The sequence below is a fragment of the Halichoerus grypus genome, chromosome 1, assembly GCF_964656455.1.
Source record: "Halichoerus grypus chromosome 1, mHalGry1.hap1.1, whole genome shotgun sequence".
In the NCBI taxonomy this organism is placed as follows: Eukaryota; Metazoa; Chordata; class Mammalia; order Carnivora; family Phocidae; genus Halichoerus; species Halichoerus grypus.
Genome location: NC_135712.1, coordinates 112,066,634 through 112,083,167, shown reverse-complemented (window position 1 = coordinate 112,083,167; position 16,534 = coordinate 112,066,634). Strand labels below are relative to the sequence as shown.

The 16,534-nt window shown below is 35.9% G+C and overlaps 1 protein-coding gene across 1 annotated transcript in view; it reads left to right on the top strand.

The window, feature by feature from the left end:
* The first annotated feature begins 11,425 nt into the window (after positions 1-11,425).
* CPB1 (carboxypeptidase B1) overlaps positions 11,426-16,534 on the top strand; it is a 34,054-nt gene continuing 28,945 nt past the window's right edge. The window contains exons 1-2 of the mRNA XM_036115631.2: positions 11,426-11,496; positions 11,609-11,684. Of these exons, the coding sequence (XP_035971524.1) occupies positions 11,426-11,496; positions 11,609-11,684 (147 nt within the window). The remainder of the gene's footprint in view (positions 11,497-11,608; positions 11,685-16,534) is intronic.

The following is a 16,534-nucleotide window of genomic DNA, read 5'->3' as shown; positions in this document are numbered from 1 at the left end:
GCCAGGGACAAAAGACCCATTTTCTATTATTCCACTTATTTGAAATACCCAGAAAATAAAAACCTAAGAGATAGAAAGTGGATCAGTGATTACCTGGAACTTGAGGGTGAGAGCAGGGATTGCCTTCAAAGGGGCCTGAGAGATCTATCTAGGGTAATAGAAAGGTTCTAAAATTGAATTTTGGTGATAGCTACCCAACTTTGTAAATTTACTTCTTCATCAATTCTTAGTTTACATGACCTCTCAGTAGTTTGGGCCTTAGGGTTGATGCTATAATGCATTGAGATTTGCGGGGATGTTGAGATGGGTGAATGTATTTTGCACCTTCACCTCTCCAAAGACCCCATCACTTCCAACTGCTTACTGCACATTTCCATTTGGATAACACACTGGCAGTTTACATTCATATACTGTATTTCATCAAATCAAAATCACCATCATTTATAAAATAAATCATTATTTTATATACATTGAGAAAAAAGTCACCAACTCAATTATGACATGGTATTCATTGTAAGAACCACAGCTAATTGAGACATATTAAAACTGGGGGGGGCAGGGGGGGAAGGGGTTTGCAGGGAACACTGTGCTCTGAGTTCAGTGACTTCCAGTAAGGAGGTCAAAGTATTTCAAGCAGCTGCCAGAGCATGAACAGAGGCACGGATGTTTGAAAATGCTGTGTCTGTTTGGACGACTATGGCATCTGGAATGACCAAAGGCAACTTGAAACAGATCTATTATCAAAAAGATCTAAACACTTAAGCAGGCTTTCAACAACTATCCATAATCTCCTACCTCTGAAATGTACGTCAGCATCCACATTCAAACACTCACTAAAGCACAGTCACATTTCAAATGAAAATGTACCATTCACTTCAGTCTTGAAACTACCCTCTTTTAAAATCACCTAGTGAGCAGTTACACATTTTTAAGAATTCTGTTAACTCAGAAATAAGCAAATTACATTAGTTTTTTAAAATTCTAAATAGTTTTCTTTTAAAAATATGTGTTAAGAATGAAACAAAAAAAAGCACATAAACAAGGAAGAATGTCTAGTGCTTACACAGATTTTAACTAACAGTATTAAGCAGGCCAAAGTCCAGAATGTTCTACAATCAATGGGAAAGGACAACAAAAATCATTTACTTGGATCATAAAGTGACAAGAATTAGCAAGAAATGGGTCCATCTTCTTCACTTCACTTTTGGGAGATAGTATCACAACTAAACAAAAGAAAGGAAGTAGACATAAGTACACAGGTCCTAGTTGCTCCTGTCCCAGCTCGTCTTCACCTAGAAAGGGTAGAAGGAATCCAGCCCAAGAAAGATAATGAATAGTAAGAAGTATCCAATCTATTTACTATGGTCACAGCCTCTAGGCTCAGCGGGACTGTGCAAGGAACTCAATTTCCCTGAGGGACTGGAAGCACTTGGAGATCTTCAGAAGGAATGAATGCATGGAACGTTAAAGAAATCAAAAAACTCTATTCAAGAAAAGCCTCCCACTCAGTAACTGCTGCCTTCTTTGTAGGCAACTTGTCACATCTGAGCTTCCACTCTTCAAGCCATGCTTAAGGATTTCTTTTGCCCTGGGTTGTTCCATTTCATCTCACAAAACCACAGCCACCTACGAGGCTGCCTACCTCTCTCTCTCGCTCTGTTCTGCACAGTTCCAAAGAATAATATATTGGAGCAAGCATAATTTTCCTGCTAGCATGTAAGTACCTCACTGTTGCTGATACTGTCTTGTGATTTAATGCTTTAATAGGTTTTTATTATGCTAATGGAGCCATCAAATAGCCACGACCAATGTCTAATCTAAACATACTACACATATAACTGTTTCCTGATTTGTCTCTCCACCTATGTCTACAATCTTACTAAATTTCAAGGAAGCCTTAGCAGGACTTGGAAGCAAGCTAATCCTATCAGTGGGCCAGTGGTTCTCAACAGGAGAAACTTAGCCCTGAGGAGACATTAGGCAATGTCTAAAGACATTTTTGGTTGCCACAACTTAGAGGGAGTAAGGGAGATCACTGCTGGCATCTAATCGGTACTCTCAGGAAATAGTACTGAACATCCTACAATGCACAGGACAGCCTGCAAACAGAGAATTATCCAGCCCAAAATGTCAGCAGTGATAAGATTGAGAAAACCTGCAGTAGTCTAACAAAATGTTACTAATTCCATGACTATAAAGTCATTCCCATTTGACATGTATTCTTGGTGTATAGAGTTACAGTACCTGCCTTCAAAGATTAAACAATAAATGAGCCAGAATACAAACCTGTTCTGCATACCTGCCATGCATACATTTAAACCATGTTCAGAGATCACCAGCCATCAGATAAAATAATGCATGTTAAAAACATTGTTGACTTTTTTAATATTATTCCCAAAATACATGTAAGCTATTAAGATGAATAAATCATTAACAAATCATTTAATAAGTGCATGAAAAAGGAGTTACTAATGGTTTCTATGCATAACTTTCATTTATGAATCTGTCTCCAGATTGTTTGTTGGCCCCATTTAAGCTTTATCAGCATTAAACATGATATCCCCTCACCATAACCAAGAAGAATACACGGAGTCTCTCATATCAGGAGATCTGAGCCACACGCCTGACCTTACATGGCTGGAGTATATATTCTGGATCTGCCTAATGCCCATCATGATGCTCCCTCGCTGTGGTACTGATTTATGTGAACATTTTGTTTGTTGGATAACATGCTAAGGAGAAACATGAGCAGATATATGGTTTAAAAAAACATGTATAAGTGAGAGAGTGAAAAAGGAAGAAAACTGGGAACAAAAAGAGAGAGAAAGAGGTTGTGTGTGTGTGTGTGTGTGTGTGTTAATCATCAAGGCTTATACCAGAGATGTTGGGGATTATTTCAGCTGTGTCCTTGCTCTGACTCTGAAGCCCTACCATTGTCCACAATTGGTGACCTGATCCTATATTTCTCTTGATCAACTTGTCTGTCAGTTAAAATTTGCCATCAAACAAAACTTTCACCAAATGCTACCCTTATGCCCATTGGACTTAAACCAGCTACTCTTCCCCACATTTTATACTCTGAATTAAATTGTGTGTGAAAATTACCTTTTATTGACTTTAGTGAGAGCCTTATACAAACAACTGAGGGCAGATTTCAACTGCCCACTGCCAAAATAGCCCTCTGTCCCATCTGTTGGATGCACATATCATTAAGACTTTTATTAGCCTCAGAAATAGAGAACTCATTTTATGGTGTTAGCTAAAAATCTACGAAAGTCCTTGAAAAGCAGCTCTTACTGGTCCTGGTAACCACTGCATCTCAGCAAATGCTGCTAAAGAACCAGACTAGCAATAGATATCAAAAGTTTAAAATGCTTCTAAATGATAGCACCAAAATGTAATTTCATGTCTATAAATTCATACTTTACATTAAACTGCTCAAGGAAAATCTATCTACTGGGCCTCCAAAAGTGGAGACTTTTTAAAATTAAGTTTTAAAGGAATATTAAGAAAATTTCCTCAGAAACATTGGAAAGACATAATGTCTTACAGAAACCACTATGAAGTTAAAGACATGGCATAAGAGTCACCATCAGAAGAAATCAAGAACTTTCTTGGAAATGAAAAAGTTGTAAAAGTCTTAACCATTAGGGGCCCAGGGAGAAGTAATGACCTTTTACCAGAAGAAGAGAATAAAATCATGGAAGCCTAATATGGCTTTTTACAGTTCTGCTTACAATTACGCATTAGACAATTTACCCCTTGTGGATGAGTTCCTAAAGCCTGCTGAGATGTTGCACTCGGAGAAACGAATACATGCTGTTTTTTCTTCTGTTGTGGTTCATTTTTATTAAAACAAAAAACTCACAACAACTAAAAAAAAAAAAATTCACTTTTGCTGAATTTTACTCTTTCCAAGAAGACTGACAGCATGGATGAACATTTGTCCAATATTTGTAGTAAGTCCAACAATAAAAGACAATGGCTTACACATTCATGCCCAGTCAATGTCCTATGGGCTGGAATTCATAAAACAAAGGCAGCAGATGGCATACCTAAATTTAATTTGCTATTTGATTTATCCTTGTGTTACCATTCTGAAATGCAGACACTGAATGTTTTCTAACAGTGTTAGAAAACACAAGACCATGCTTTGAGGAAGTTTATCATATAATCTGATGCTGGATCATCAATCCTGAAAATGAAAACTGTAGCCCATCCACAGAGGCACTCTCCTCAGATTAAGGGAGACCTGTCAACAGCCAATATTCCATGTATCAGGGATGCCATTTCATGCAGTTTGGAATCACTCCTCGTGGCAGTATAGCAGTATCAGACACCAACAAAAGAAAGAATGTGTTTTTGATTCTGCTGGTCTAATTTGAAATTAGCGGGGATATTTCTTGTGTTTCAACCTTACCTTCCAATGTTTCCCGAGAAAACTGGTGTTTTGTTTGATTAATGTGATCACTTTTCCTTGTGGGTTCTTCTCTTGAATACTGTGCTACCATCTTTGATTGCCCATTAATATATATACAGATCAATATTCTAGGCTACCACATTCTAAAATGAAAACTTCTTGAGCCTTATGTTACTGCTTCTGGCAGCTGTCAAAATAATTCCTGCTGACATCATGTTTAACAGACCTGCCTCCAAGTCAGATCAGTGTTGGGGAACAGCATGCAGTGCTGCAAAATTAGGTCATTAATTGTGAAGCAACCTCAACCCTCCTTGCATTTGGAGACCAAAACTTCTGAGGTAAAAGGAAACTGAACAATTAAAGATTCTGAATCATTTTTTTTAAATCTCAATCAAGGTATCAATTTAGGTATTTAATTCTCAAAATTCTTTGGAAGGATTTTATTACTTTAAAGCATGGTGATAAGATATCTAGTTCTTCAAAGGGACGGTAGAACATTCCAACATTAAAACATATCCCTCCTAAAGCGTGAAAATCCAAGTGCGAATATCCATTGTACTGATTATCTTCCTAAGCACTTAAATGTCAATTTTTTTCTAATGACTCCAGGAGAATCTGTTGTCAACCTGTTACCCTCAAATGTCAACCAGACTTGTTGTCATAGGGTTAGCCTATCAAATGACTTCATAGTAAAATAATAGAAACACAAGAGTCTCAATGAGTTAGAATCTGGGAACAGAAAAAACAATCTGGTAGTTAGAACCAGACCGCCAAATGACAGCATCGGCTACATTATCTGTGTGCCTGGAGGTTGCCCTTCCAAACTAATTTTAAGAATAAATTGAAATTGAACTGGAGCCATGCAAAGTAGAACACAGACCTTTTCGAAGATTCATATCAGATAAATATTAAACAGGCTGTCAGAAAATATCGACGTTTTCTTTTTTGAATTGATCTTATGCTTTTATTTCTCTACCCATACAGCATTTTATATTATTAACATTTTATTTATTAAAACCCTGTCCTTTCCTCAAAGGGTTTTAAGGAACTCACAGCATTATAAGAATAAAGATAATTCCCCACTACCTTACAAATAGCATGAAACAAACATTTCTTGTATTTGAATTAAAGGTAGAAATGTACATCTTCCTACAAGTTTGTCTCCAATAAAGTAAAGACGTTAATATGGAAATATAACATTTAATTTATTCATGTAATAATTGGAAATACCTTGGAATTTCTTCCTAAAATATATAATCTAATACACAAATATCAAAATATTAAGATGGTCTATAAGAATTAACAAAGATAAATGTAGGTACAAAAACAGGTTGATTTATTTGGCACCATTCCAATTTACCTCCCCACTCTTCTGTCCTGATTAATTGCCCTCAGCAAGAAGCTGGAGCCTAGTTATGCTGTTCCCTTAATTCCTGTTGATAGAGTGTTGATATAAGGATAGAAAGAAAACCAACTGCCTTTGAACCAACCCATTCTTCAAGAGTTAATCAATCATAACCTGTCCATTTTAATTATCTCCCAAATTCCAAATAGAGTTTGTTTGCAGTTTCCAAATATTTGCTTGATTAAAGATGTTTTCCTTGTTTCAATAGGAACCTCAAACTGATGAGTCAGGTGGTGAGATTTATGGGATGAAGTAGTCCTGTTTATCTTCCAGTTTTCAAAAAATACTGGTCTGCAATTCAGTAACAAACAACATTCCCCCCAGAGATATGCAGACTATACCCATTAATGATGATGATCATGTTTAAAAACATATATATAAATATATATCAGCATCGTAGATGCCAGAGAGAAAAGCCTGCCAAGAAAATGTTTACTAGCCTTCCTCTTCCTATCCATAAAAAAGAAGTTTATTGGAATATTAAATATAATTACACAAAGCTAACAGGCCATTGGTGCACCTGGATAACATTTTCTGGTTGTTTTTGCCCTCCTTGGAGCAATACCAACAGATCGGGTCATCAATCAGTTATACCCATCAAGTTACAGGGAAATTCTGGCTGCCTCACAAACAACCGGACAGTTCAGTTAAGATAAGAATTTGAGCAGAATTTTCCCTGAATTGACTGAACTAATCAGTTGTCTTAATTAGATGCAAACAAAAACAAAAGCTTTCCCTCTATCACCTAAAATCCTATTGTGCTTGTAATATCAGAATTGAGGCACCAAAGTTCTCCTTTCATAGTAAATGGTCTAGCAATGATGACAGAATATGATGATAATGATGACAGTGATGATGATGATGATGATACAAGATTTCTGAAAAAATAATTTTTATATAAAATTTCTCCTATTTAATATCAACAGACACAAATACATGTACAAAGTACTCAAACTCCTCCAAGTCATTCAAATTGTTTTCTCTGACTTAACAGAAATTACACATTCCCTAATTTATCTCTCTTCCCATATATCATTCAGTCCTTTAACGGTGAAGAAGAGCCCTCATCCACTGGTTCTATATAGCTCACAAGTTGAGAGACTGGTTTACCCAGAATCATCAATTGACCCAATTGTTAAACCCACACTTTAAAACAAAGAAGGAAGATGTCAAGAAAACTATTCCTTTAATATTTATACCTAACCACTTGCATGCCTGGCACAGCAGGGCTTGAAGAGCAAAAACCAAGTCCTTTTCACCTCTGGGTACTCCACAGCACTTAACCCAGTGACCTTAACATTGAAGTCACAATAAACTCTTTGGCCTTGAACAAAACAGACCAAGAATCCACAGAACCAAACTTTTAAGTTAATGTTATTCCATTTGTGAACTCAGTCTAGAGTTTCCCAAAGTGTGTTCCTAAAATCACTGGTCCTAATTGATGCTGTTGAAGAAATATGTTTCACAGCAAAACATATTGGAATGTAGCAATGGTCCTAAGTCTTCCATCTTCTAATTTTACCTAGACTTAACCAACCTGGCACTCTACTGTGAAATACATTTGGGAAATGCTGTCAGAGTCCCTTTTTGATGATTTATCATACCTATTAAAGACTCTAAAAAGCCCTACACTAAAGGAGTTTGTTTTAGTGTAAAGCAAACACATTTGACCTCAGAACCCCTTCTTTTTTAACACCATGGAAGGTGTTTGGAGAAATGTACTTCCAGAAACTGAGACATCATATAGGATGAATTATAACACCATGGGGCAGTTTACAGACTCCCCAAAATCTCACGCTGTTACATGAAACACAGACACAAAGGTGCCTCTGGGCTTATTAATCACCAAGTTGTAGATAAAAAAGAAGAATTTAAATATATAAACATGAGATGGGAAGCAGAAATTTCAATATCTATGGAAAAGGTATTACAATTAACAAAAACAAATTTTAATTACTAACTGAAAATCCTAATTGCCTTCCTCTTGCAGTCACAAAGCATCAACTAAAATAAACTGTTTACTATGTTTAAAGTTCCAGGTACAAGACCACACATCATCCATAAATAATGATGTCCCCCTTTAGTGTATATTTGTCTTTCTTTTTAACCGACCAAATCTGAACCCCTTCTCTAAGTTTGGGGAATGTTCTAGCTAAAGAGCAATATAAGACTCCCACTTTGAAAGTTAAAATTTGAAATCCCACTTTCCCGGCCTCTCTAGAAGCTAGGGCACTGACCTAAGATCTTGACCTTGACTTGGGAGCTAGTGACATATACAAGTGAGGACTGCTCAAGATTCAACCTGGGAAGGGTGACAATAGCAGCAGTAATAGCTAATTAGATATTTTGCATGGGGTATATGCTAAGGTTCTAGGGGGTGGTCAAATGACTTAGGCTTGGCCAATCAGTACATCCCATCATCCTGACTATAGAATTGCCTCAAGGATAGAGAGGTGCATGTGCCAAGTCAGTCCACTAGGATTTAATTTGAAGATCTGAGTTAAATTTTTGAGAAGAAGCTATCTTTCCAATAGATATATATAGACACACACACACATATATATGTATGTATATGTATATGTATATATATGTATGCATATATATAAATATGTGTATATATACATAAATGTATGTACATATATAAAAATGTATGTGTATATATATGTATATGTATGTGTATATATGTAAAAATATAAATATCATCAACTGAACTTGTGAAGCCAGCACCATTGCTGAGCACTTCAGCTGCATGAATAATGAGTTTTCTCTTTCATTCAGCTAGTTTAGACCAGGGTTGTTATGCATGATAGAATTGCCATAGACTCTCTCCTTGCAGGCCATGGTAGAGTTTGTGCAGTAGCTAATAGATCCTGCTGTAACTGTATTATTGCCTCAGAGAAAGTGAAACAGTCAATACTGAAATTGAAGAAGAAAGCTACCTGGCTTTCTAAAGCAGACACTGATAGTGTATGGAATCTGTTCAGCTGGTTGAGTCTGGTACCCTGGAGAGGAATGGCTGAGGTCAGTGTTACAGATTGGTTGCATCGTGCTGCTTAGAGCCCTATTGATACTAACCTTAATTAAATAGCACACTAGATAAATTGAATGAGTTTGGTCCTAGCCCCTGTCAGTAAGATTAATCAGAGTGACCAAAAGAGTAGCATACTCATAAGAAAATTCACCAGAAGTCAAGAGCATATAGAAAAGGGTAGGTATTGTTGAGAGAATTCTCCATGGATCCCTCTGTTTCTGCACATCCTGTGACAGCTTTTATTCTTGACTTTCCAAAAACGTTTATATAGCAAACATCTTGGAAGATAGAAATGACATCTCCCTTTGGAGCAAAGGAAAGTTCTGTTTGCCCTCCAGGACAATAAAGCTAATGTCTCCCCTAAGGCAATGAGCAGATTTGTTAGCAGCCCCGTCATGAGACTGAGAGTTTCCTAAACTCGGTATACCTCAACTGACACAAACCTCTGTACCCAGTATCCAGCTGGGACAACTTCATATCATCCCCCATGGGACGGGGAAATTAAAGGACTGACACAAACATAAAGTCTATGTTGCCTGCTACGTCATGCATAATAAAGCCCTTTGATTCTGACCCAGAAGTTTCATGTCTTCTGCCAGCATCTATGAAACTGTGGAAGGATAACTTTGTATCTTCTAGGTAGGATAAAATCTCAGACCCTTCCATTTTTTGACAAACACCCAGATAAATATATAGAGATAGCATGTGTATGACTTGAAAGACTAAATATTGTAATTCTACCAGTTCTCCCCAAATTGATCTGTAGATTCAGTGCGATCCCAATCAAAATTCCAGCAAGATTTTTCATAGAAATTGGTAAGTTAATACTAAAATATAAATGGAAATGTAAAGTATTTGGAATCAAACTTGGAAAAGAATGAAGTTGGGGGATTTACATATTATTTGACCTTAAGACTTACTATAAAGTATAATAATCAAGACATTATAATAGTTGTATAAAACTAGACAAATAGATCAATGGGACTTAATAGAAAGCCCAAAAGTACACCACACATATATGGCCAAATAAATTTTGACAGAGAAACCAAAGTAATTAAATGGGTAAAGAAGACTTCTCTATATATAGTACTGGATCTACCAGATATCCATATTTTAAAAGTTTTATTGAACCCTACCTTACACCATACATAAGACCCAAATGACAAAGCTCTTATAAGAAAATGTAGGCAAATATGTTTGAGACCCTGGGATAGGCAAAGATTTCTTGAAAAGAATGTAAAAGGCATGAACTATAAAAGAAAAACATGGATAAACTGAAACTCCATCAAAATTTAAAACTTCTGTTCATCAAAAGATAAAATTGAGAAAATGAAAATGAAACCCACATACTGAGAAGAAATATTTGTGATATAGATTTCTAATAAAGGACTTGTAATCAGAATATATAAAGAACTGCTACAAAGCAATAATAAAGCCAAATAACCAATTTCTTTAAAAAGGCAAGGGACTGCAATAGATCCTTCACAAAAAAGGATTTACAAATGGTCAATAAATACCTGAAAAGATATTCAACATCATTATTATCAGGGAAATACAAATTAAAAGCACAGATACCACTGCATACTCACTAGGATTGTCAAAATTAAAGACTAATAATACCAAAGTGTTGGAGAAAATGGAGAGCTACTGGATACTGGTAGAAGCTTAAAAAGGAACAACTACTGTGGGAAAATGTTTGGCAGAATCTTACAATGTTAAACCCTCACCTACATTGATATTTAACAATTCCACTCTTAGATATTTACCTCCCCCAAAGTGAAAACATATGTCAACAAAAAGTTCTGTACAAAAATGTTTACTGCAGTTTTATTCATAATAACACAAAATTGGAAACAACACAAATATCCATCAACAGGAAAATGGATAAACAAATTGTGGTATATTCATACAATGAAACATTACTTAATATTAGAGAGGAACAAGCTAATAATGCAAACAAAAATACTAATATATCTCAAAAACATCATCTTGAATGAAAGAAGCCAAACATAAAGGGATATTTATGGTATGACCTTATTTACATGAAGTTTTGCCTGAAGTACAGGCAAAATTAATACATGAAGCTAGAGATCCAAATAGTGATTGCCTATGAGAAATACAGAAAGAGACTGGAAAGGTACTCAAAGAACTTCTTAGGGGGATGAAAATGTTCTATACCTTGACTGGGATCTTTGTTACATGAGTGTATGCATTTGTCAAAACTCATCAACTGTTACACTTAAATCTATATATAATTCATTGTATGTAATTCTCAATTCAAAATGAAAAAAAATACTACCAAAAAAAGACTACAAAATGGATTTTATTTAAAACTCATTTAGCTCCAAACTATTCAAGGTCTGATATCCAAATTGAGATTATTTGCTCTGTATCCACAGGTGTTGAGAGAGATATCCTCTCAGATTTTACACAGCTACCAAGGCAACAACACTAGGAAAACCATTAATCAAAATTTGATAGTGCCTATCTGCAATCAGAAGAAGAAAATAAAGAACACCTTGGACTATAAAAGCAGGTGAAACACACCCAAAGGACCTAGTCAGTCACAATGTTGGTGTTCTTGCTTCTTGTGACTTTGGCCCTAGCATCTGCTCACCATTCTGGTGAGCACTTTGAAGGGTAAGTAAGCAACTCCTTAAATGAGTAAGTCCTCTTCCTTGCTATCCCCCAAATTTGAATGCATTACTCAATTTTAAATTTTCTCTTCTTTTTCTGCTATCTCACCATTCAGTGAGAAGGTGTTCCGTGTCAATGTTGAAGATGAAAATCACATCAACTTACTCCATAAGTTGGCCAGCACCACCCAGGTAAATAATGATCCCATAATATAGGCTTGCTTTACACTTACTTTAAAATCGTAGAATGCACTGTGATTCCATCAAAGGAAGAATGACTAAAATTTTAACCATAGCAAGAAGTAACTTGAAAAACATTTAATGCCACAATACCTTCTTTTTCTGCCTAAATTAGACTGCCATAGCCCTATAGTATCATAAATCCATGATAACTTTTCAAGGAGCTGACAGGACATGACAACTGGATGAGATAGAACTGTCACAAAGGTCACAGAACATCTAATGTATAGTCACTTCCCTTCTAAGGCAAAAGTAAAAAATGATCAACTTGGATATTACTGAAAAACTGGGCTTCTGTCCAACTTGAAATTCATTTCCACATCCCATGTATCATCTGTTCCCTTTGATTTTCTTTCATTCCAAATCAAACAGCTTGAGTTTTCATGACCTTGATTCAGGCCCTCTTAATGATATGACATGACATGAAGGGGTGGGGGGCAAAGGAGGTAAAAAGCCATGAATGATTTCCATATTCTTTTTACTTTCAAGAAACCAAAATCTCTATGCTACTTAAAAAAATCCACTGTATATGGGATGAGAACTGATAATTTTAATTATATATGTACATAGCAGGAAGCTATTGCTGACCACAAATCGTTCACTTGGGCCAAACCTGTTTCTTCATGAAATATAAACCAAAATAATTTTCTAGCCCCCAAATATCCATCTGTCTATATCTATCTATCTATCTATCTATCTATCTATCTATCTATCTATCTATCTTTTTATAGGTTTTTTTCTTTTAGTTTTTAAGGTATGGGGGGAAAAAAGAAGATACAGTATCATAATCTGAAACAGATTCGAAAGTCTAGAATTGAAAGAAAATAAAAAGTCATTGATTCCAGCCTTCCACTCAAATCTGGAATTTCCTCCATAGAAACACCATCCCTGGTTGCTAGCCCTAATCAAACCTGTTTGAGTACCTCCAGGGATGGCAGGAATACTGCTTTTCAGAGTAGTCCATTTGCCTTACAAGTCATTCCAATTGTTACGTGAAGCTAAAAGCTACTTTCTCTAACTTTAGTCCACTGGACCTAGCTGAGCCAAATACTGTCTCACCTCTAAGATTTATTTCTTCCAGGCCTTCTATAATTTTGCACGGGTTTATAGACACCTGATCATTCTGGTCACCTCTGGATATAGCTCAATTTTTCTGTCTATATTTCTTTTTTAAAATGTAGCTTTCTGAAATGACAATGGACCTCTAGGTTTGCTCTGATTAATAGATACTACAGGACCATTGCCTGTCTTCATCTGTAAAGCAGACATTTATTAATGGGGCCTGAGAGTCTTTGCAACATCTTGAACAGTTATAGAATAATCTTAGGTTATAACAAACATATTGGCCAATCGAAACCATTAGGTTATTCTTTTTTCACATGAATCACCCTCAAACAAGGTATTATTTCTTCTTGCCTAATTTATTTTTTTAACCTAAATGCAGGATTTTAGATCTACCCTGTTAAAATGTATCTTTATAGCCTGTTTTCAGCATGTTGAGATCATTCTAAAAATGAATTCAGTCATCCAGGGAAATAATTCATCCCCCTAACTTTGTATCACCAGCAAGTTTGACAAGCATGCTTTCCCCACTTTTATCTTTGTCACTGATAAAAATATTAAGTTAATCGGGGGTCACCACAGAATTAGAGGCCTCCTTCATGGTTCATTCATTCAATACACATTTATCATGAGCTTCCAGTGTGTTAAGTACTGAAAGTGATGCATTAACCAACTATCCTCAGATAAGTTTGCTCAAGTATCCACATTACTGTTAGCTGTAGTTAACACTGTGCTTTCCAGCTTATAAAGAAGAATACAAATGCAGAGACTTGGTCAAATGTTTTGCTAAGATTCAGATTCAGCATTCTATCAGGCTAGTGGTGTCTTTCAATAATAAGATGAAGTTAATTAGGCCTGACTTACTCTTGCGTTAAACCATGCTGGCTCCCAGGGATCACAGCTTCCTTTTCTGAGCATTCACAATCCATCTGCTTCCAGTTTACTCTGCAGCTTTGCCAGAATCCATGCCAGGCCCCAGGAGCTCCTGCTTCTGGAATTCACCTGTTTTCCTATTTATGAAATCCAAGGTTTACCCCTCCACTCCTTAGTGATTCCTTCAAGCTCTGATTCCTCCAAGAGTGCTGAGAGAGTTCTGCAATCACATGTGCAGTTATTTTTTTAGATACCTAAATTCAGCATTTTACAATAGAGCAGAGAATCTGGACTCAGACTGCTGGATTCAATTCCTGGCTGTACCACTTGCTAGCTGGACCTTGGACACCTCTCTGGGTCTCAACTTTCTCATTTGTCCAATGAGAAGAATAGTATTTACCTTATAGGATTGTTGTGAGATTTTAAAAAACTTAATATAGGTAAATCACTTAGAAAGAACTTATGTAATGAGACCTATATAAGTATTTGTTATTATTACCATCTTTAGAACTGGAATTTTGAATGCAATTTACATAGCCAGTATAATCCCTTCTCTCCTCTTCTATCTTAGGCCTCAATGTTCTCTTTCCAAAGAAGGTATTTCTGCTAAAAATCCTAACATGTGAAAAATGTTTTACTTATGGTAATTTCACCTCTCAATAGAAGGAGAAGAAACAAGAGATAGTGTACCCCCTCAGAAAAGACAAACGTCAAACAACAGTTAAATAGAGTGACTTTCTCTCTTCCAGCTACAAACATCATGCTTTAGCTCCAAGCAATGGGACTGCATGTTTCTTCTTTATTCATTTTATTTCCAACATGAATGAAAGGATTTTTATTCTCCTTAGCAATCTTGCAAGTGCAGCATATTCTGGACTGTAGCCTTCCTGATAAGATCATTACAAGGGCATCTAGTCTTTGTATTCATCCTTGGCCATGTGTCCTTCCTCCCAGCTTTTGAACATATCCTTTTACAAGCTGAATGTACTGGAGAGCTGTGACCACATGGGACTCTGGCAGCCTCCCCTTTTCATCTGTAATTATATAGTAAGGGTTTTATTTCGTCTCCTTGCAATCAGAGTTGCACTTGTTCCTTTATTGGAGACATTAACCATAAAACCTATTCTCTTTTCTCTGTACTTTCTTGAACTCTGTTTCTCTATGGTAAAGTGCATGTTCAGCTATGCCCAGAGTAACATGGTTACAGTCTTCCAGTGTTCCCATCACTCCCACTATACTTTACTACTAAGTTCCTCCCTGCTGTCTGGAACTAATCCTCAATTAGAAGTCACTTCTTCTTCCAAGAGGAAAAGAAAATTCCATTAGATAAATGAAGAGTCTGTCAGATGTTCAACTTATAGTCAAATGCAATGTGAAGAAACAAATTTGTGTAAATTTGTAAAGAACCAAAGATCCCCAATACGAATATTTATTCTCTTATAAGCCCAAAAGAATGTATAGTGGATACACTATTTTATCTTGCTTTTGTGCTGGTTTCTTAATATATTTTAAGAAAGACTCTTTAGTTTTTAGCCAGCTGGCTGATTAAGTTGACATTCCCACAGTGCTATTACATAAAGATATTCCTTTATCTTCCAACAAATATTCTTTATGATTTTTTGTAACTCAGCTTCCTGGAATTACAATTTTATAACCTCAGTTTTATAGTGTATTAACATATAATTCAATTCCCCATATCTCATATCATGTTTTGCTCTATTTCCATATTTCAGATATAGATCTCATTCACAAGGTCTTGGTAATTACTGAAATGTATATTTATCTCCTTGTGATCATATTTTGAGTTTATTATTTGTATCCATACTTGATGCACTGGTAAACACCTATGAGGCTATAGAGTTGTGCCTGCTTTTTGGCTCCATTTCTCATAAGAAGCACTGGGAACTAACTCCACAATATAGTAAGTCTGCATCACACTTGTAAAACTTCATAGTGTTGGATGTTGGTATATTTGCTGACCAATCTTCTCCATGTCAAACTGAAATCTTAAGGTACTTCAGGTTAGGTCTACAAGTTTTCTGTCAAACATTTTCATGAGATTTCTCTACCCCATTTTTTTTTTAACTAGGAACATTTTTTATTCACAGCTATGAGACTCTACCCCTTTTTAAAGAATCCATCATTCTCACTGCAGAATCTTAAAAGTCTCTCTCTGTGTGTGTCCCTCTCTCTCAGTCTCTCTCTCTGTCTCTCCCTCTCCCTCTCTCTATATATATGCATATATATATTCAGTATATATCTACGTATATATATAGAGAGATGTATATGTAGATATGTATGTAGATATGCAGATAAATACAGAGAAAGAAAGAAATCGATCTCCCAATATTTAGGAGAGCCGAGCCCAATAAGCAAGAAATAAGAAGTTAGGAATTGTGTAACACTGATGAATCACAGACCTGTACCCCTGAAACAAATAATACATTTTATGTTAATTTAAAAAATTAAAAAAACACTAATGATGTACTGTATGGTGACTAACATAACATAATTAAAAAAATAAAAATAAATAAGAGGTTAGAAAAGGCAACTTTCAACTTAATATAGCAAAGAAAGCCCATTCATAAAGCAATTAGGCTATTCTGAAGTGGTACTAGATGTACCCAAGATTGTATTAGAACCATCACCAAGACATTACACAGGTATATGCTGCTCTAAGTGAAAAGCTAGCATCTTAATATAGCTTCTTCAAAGCAGAATCTTAGACAAAGATTTGAGGGCAAAGATTCTGTTTGGGAAGTACAGGGAACACTGGCAGAGAAGTGAGGAGTGATGTAGAGAAGGAAAGGCAGCCAACAAAGGGGACACTATTAAGACAGCTACCACAGAGTATGACAGAGCTTAAT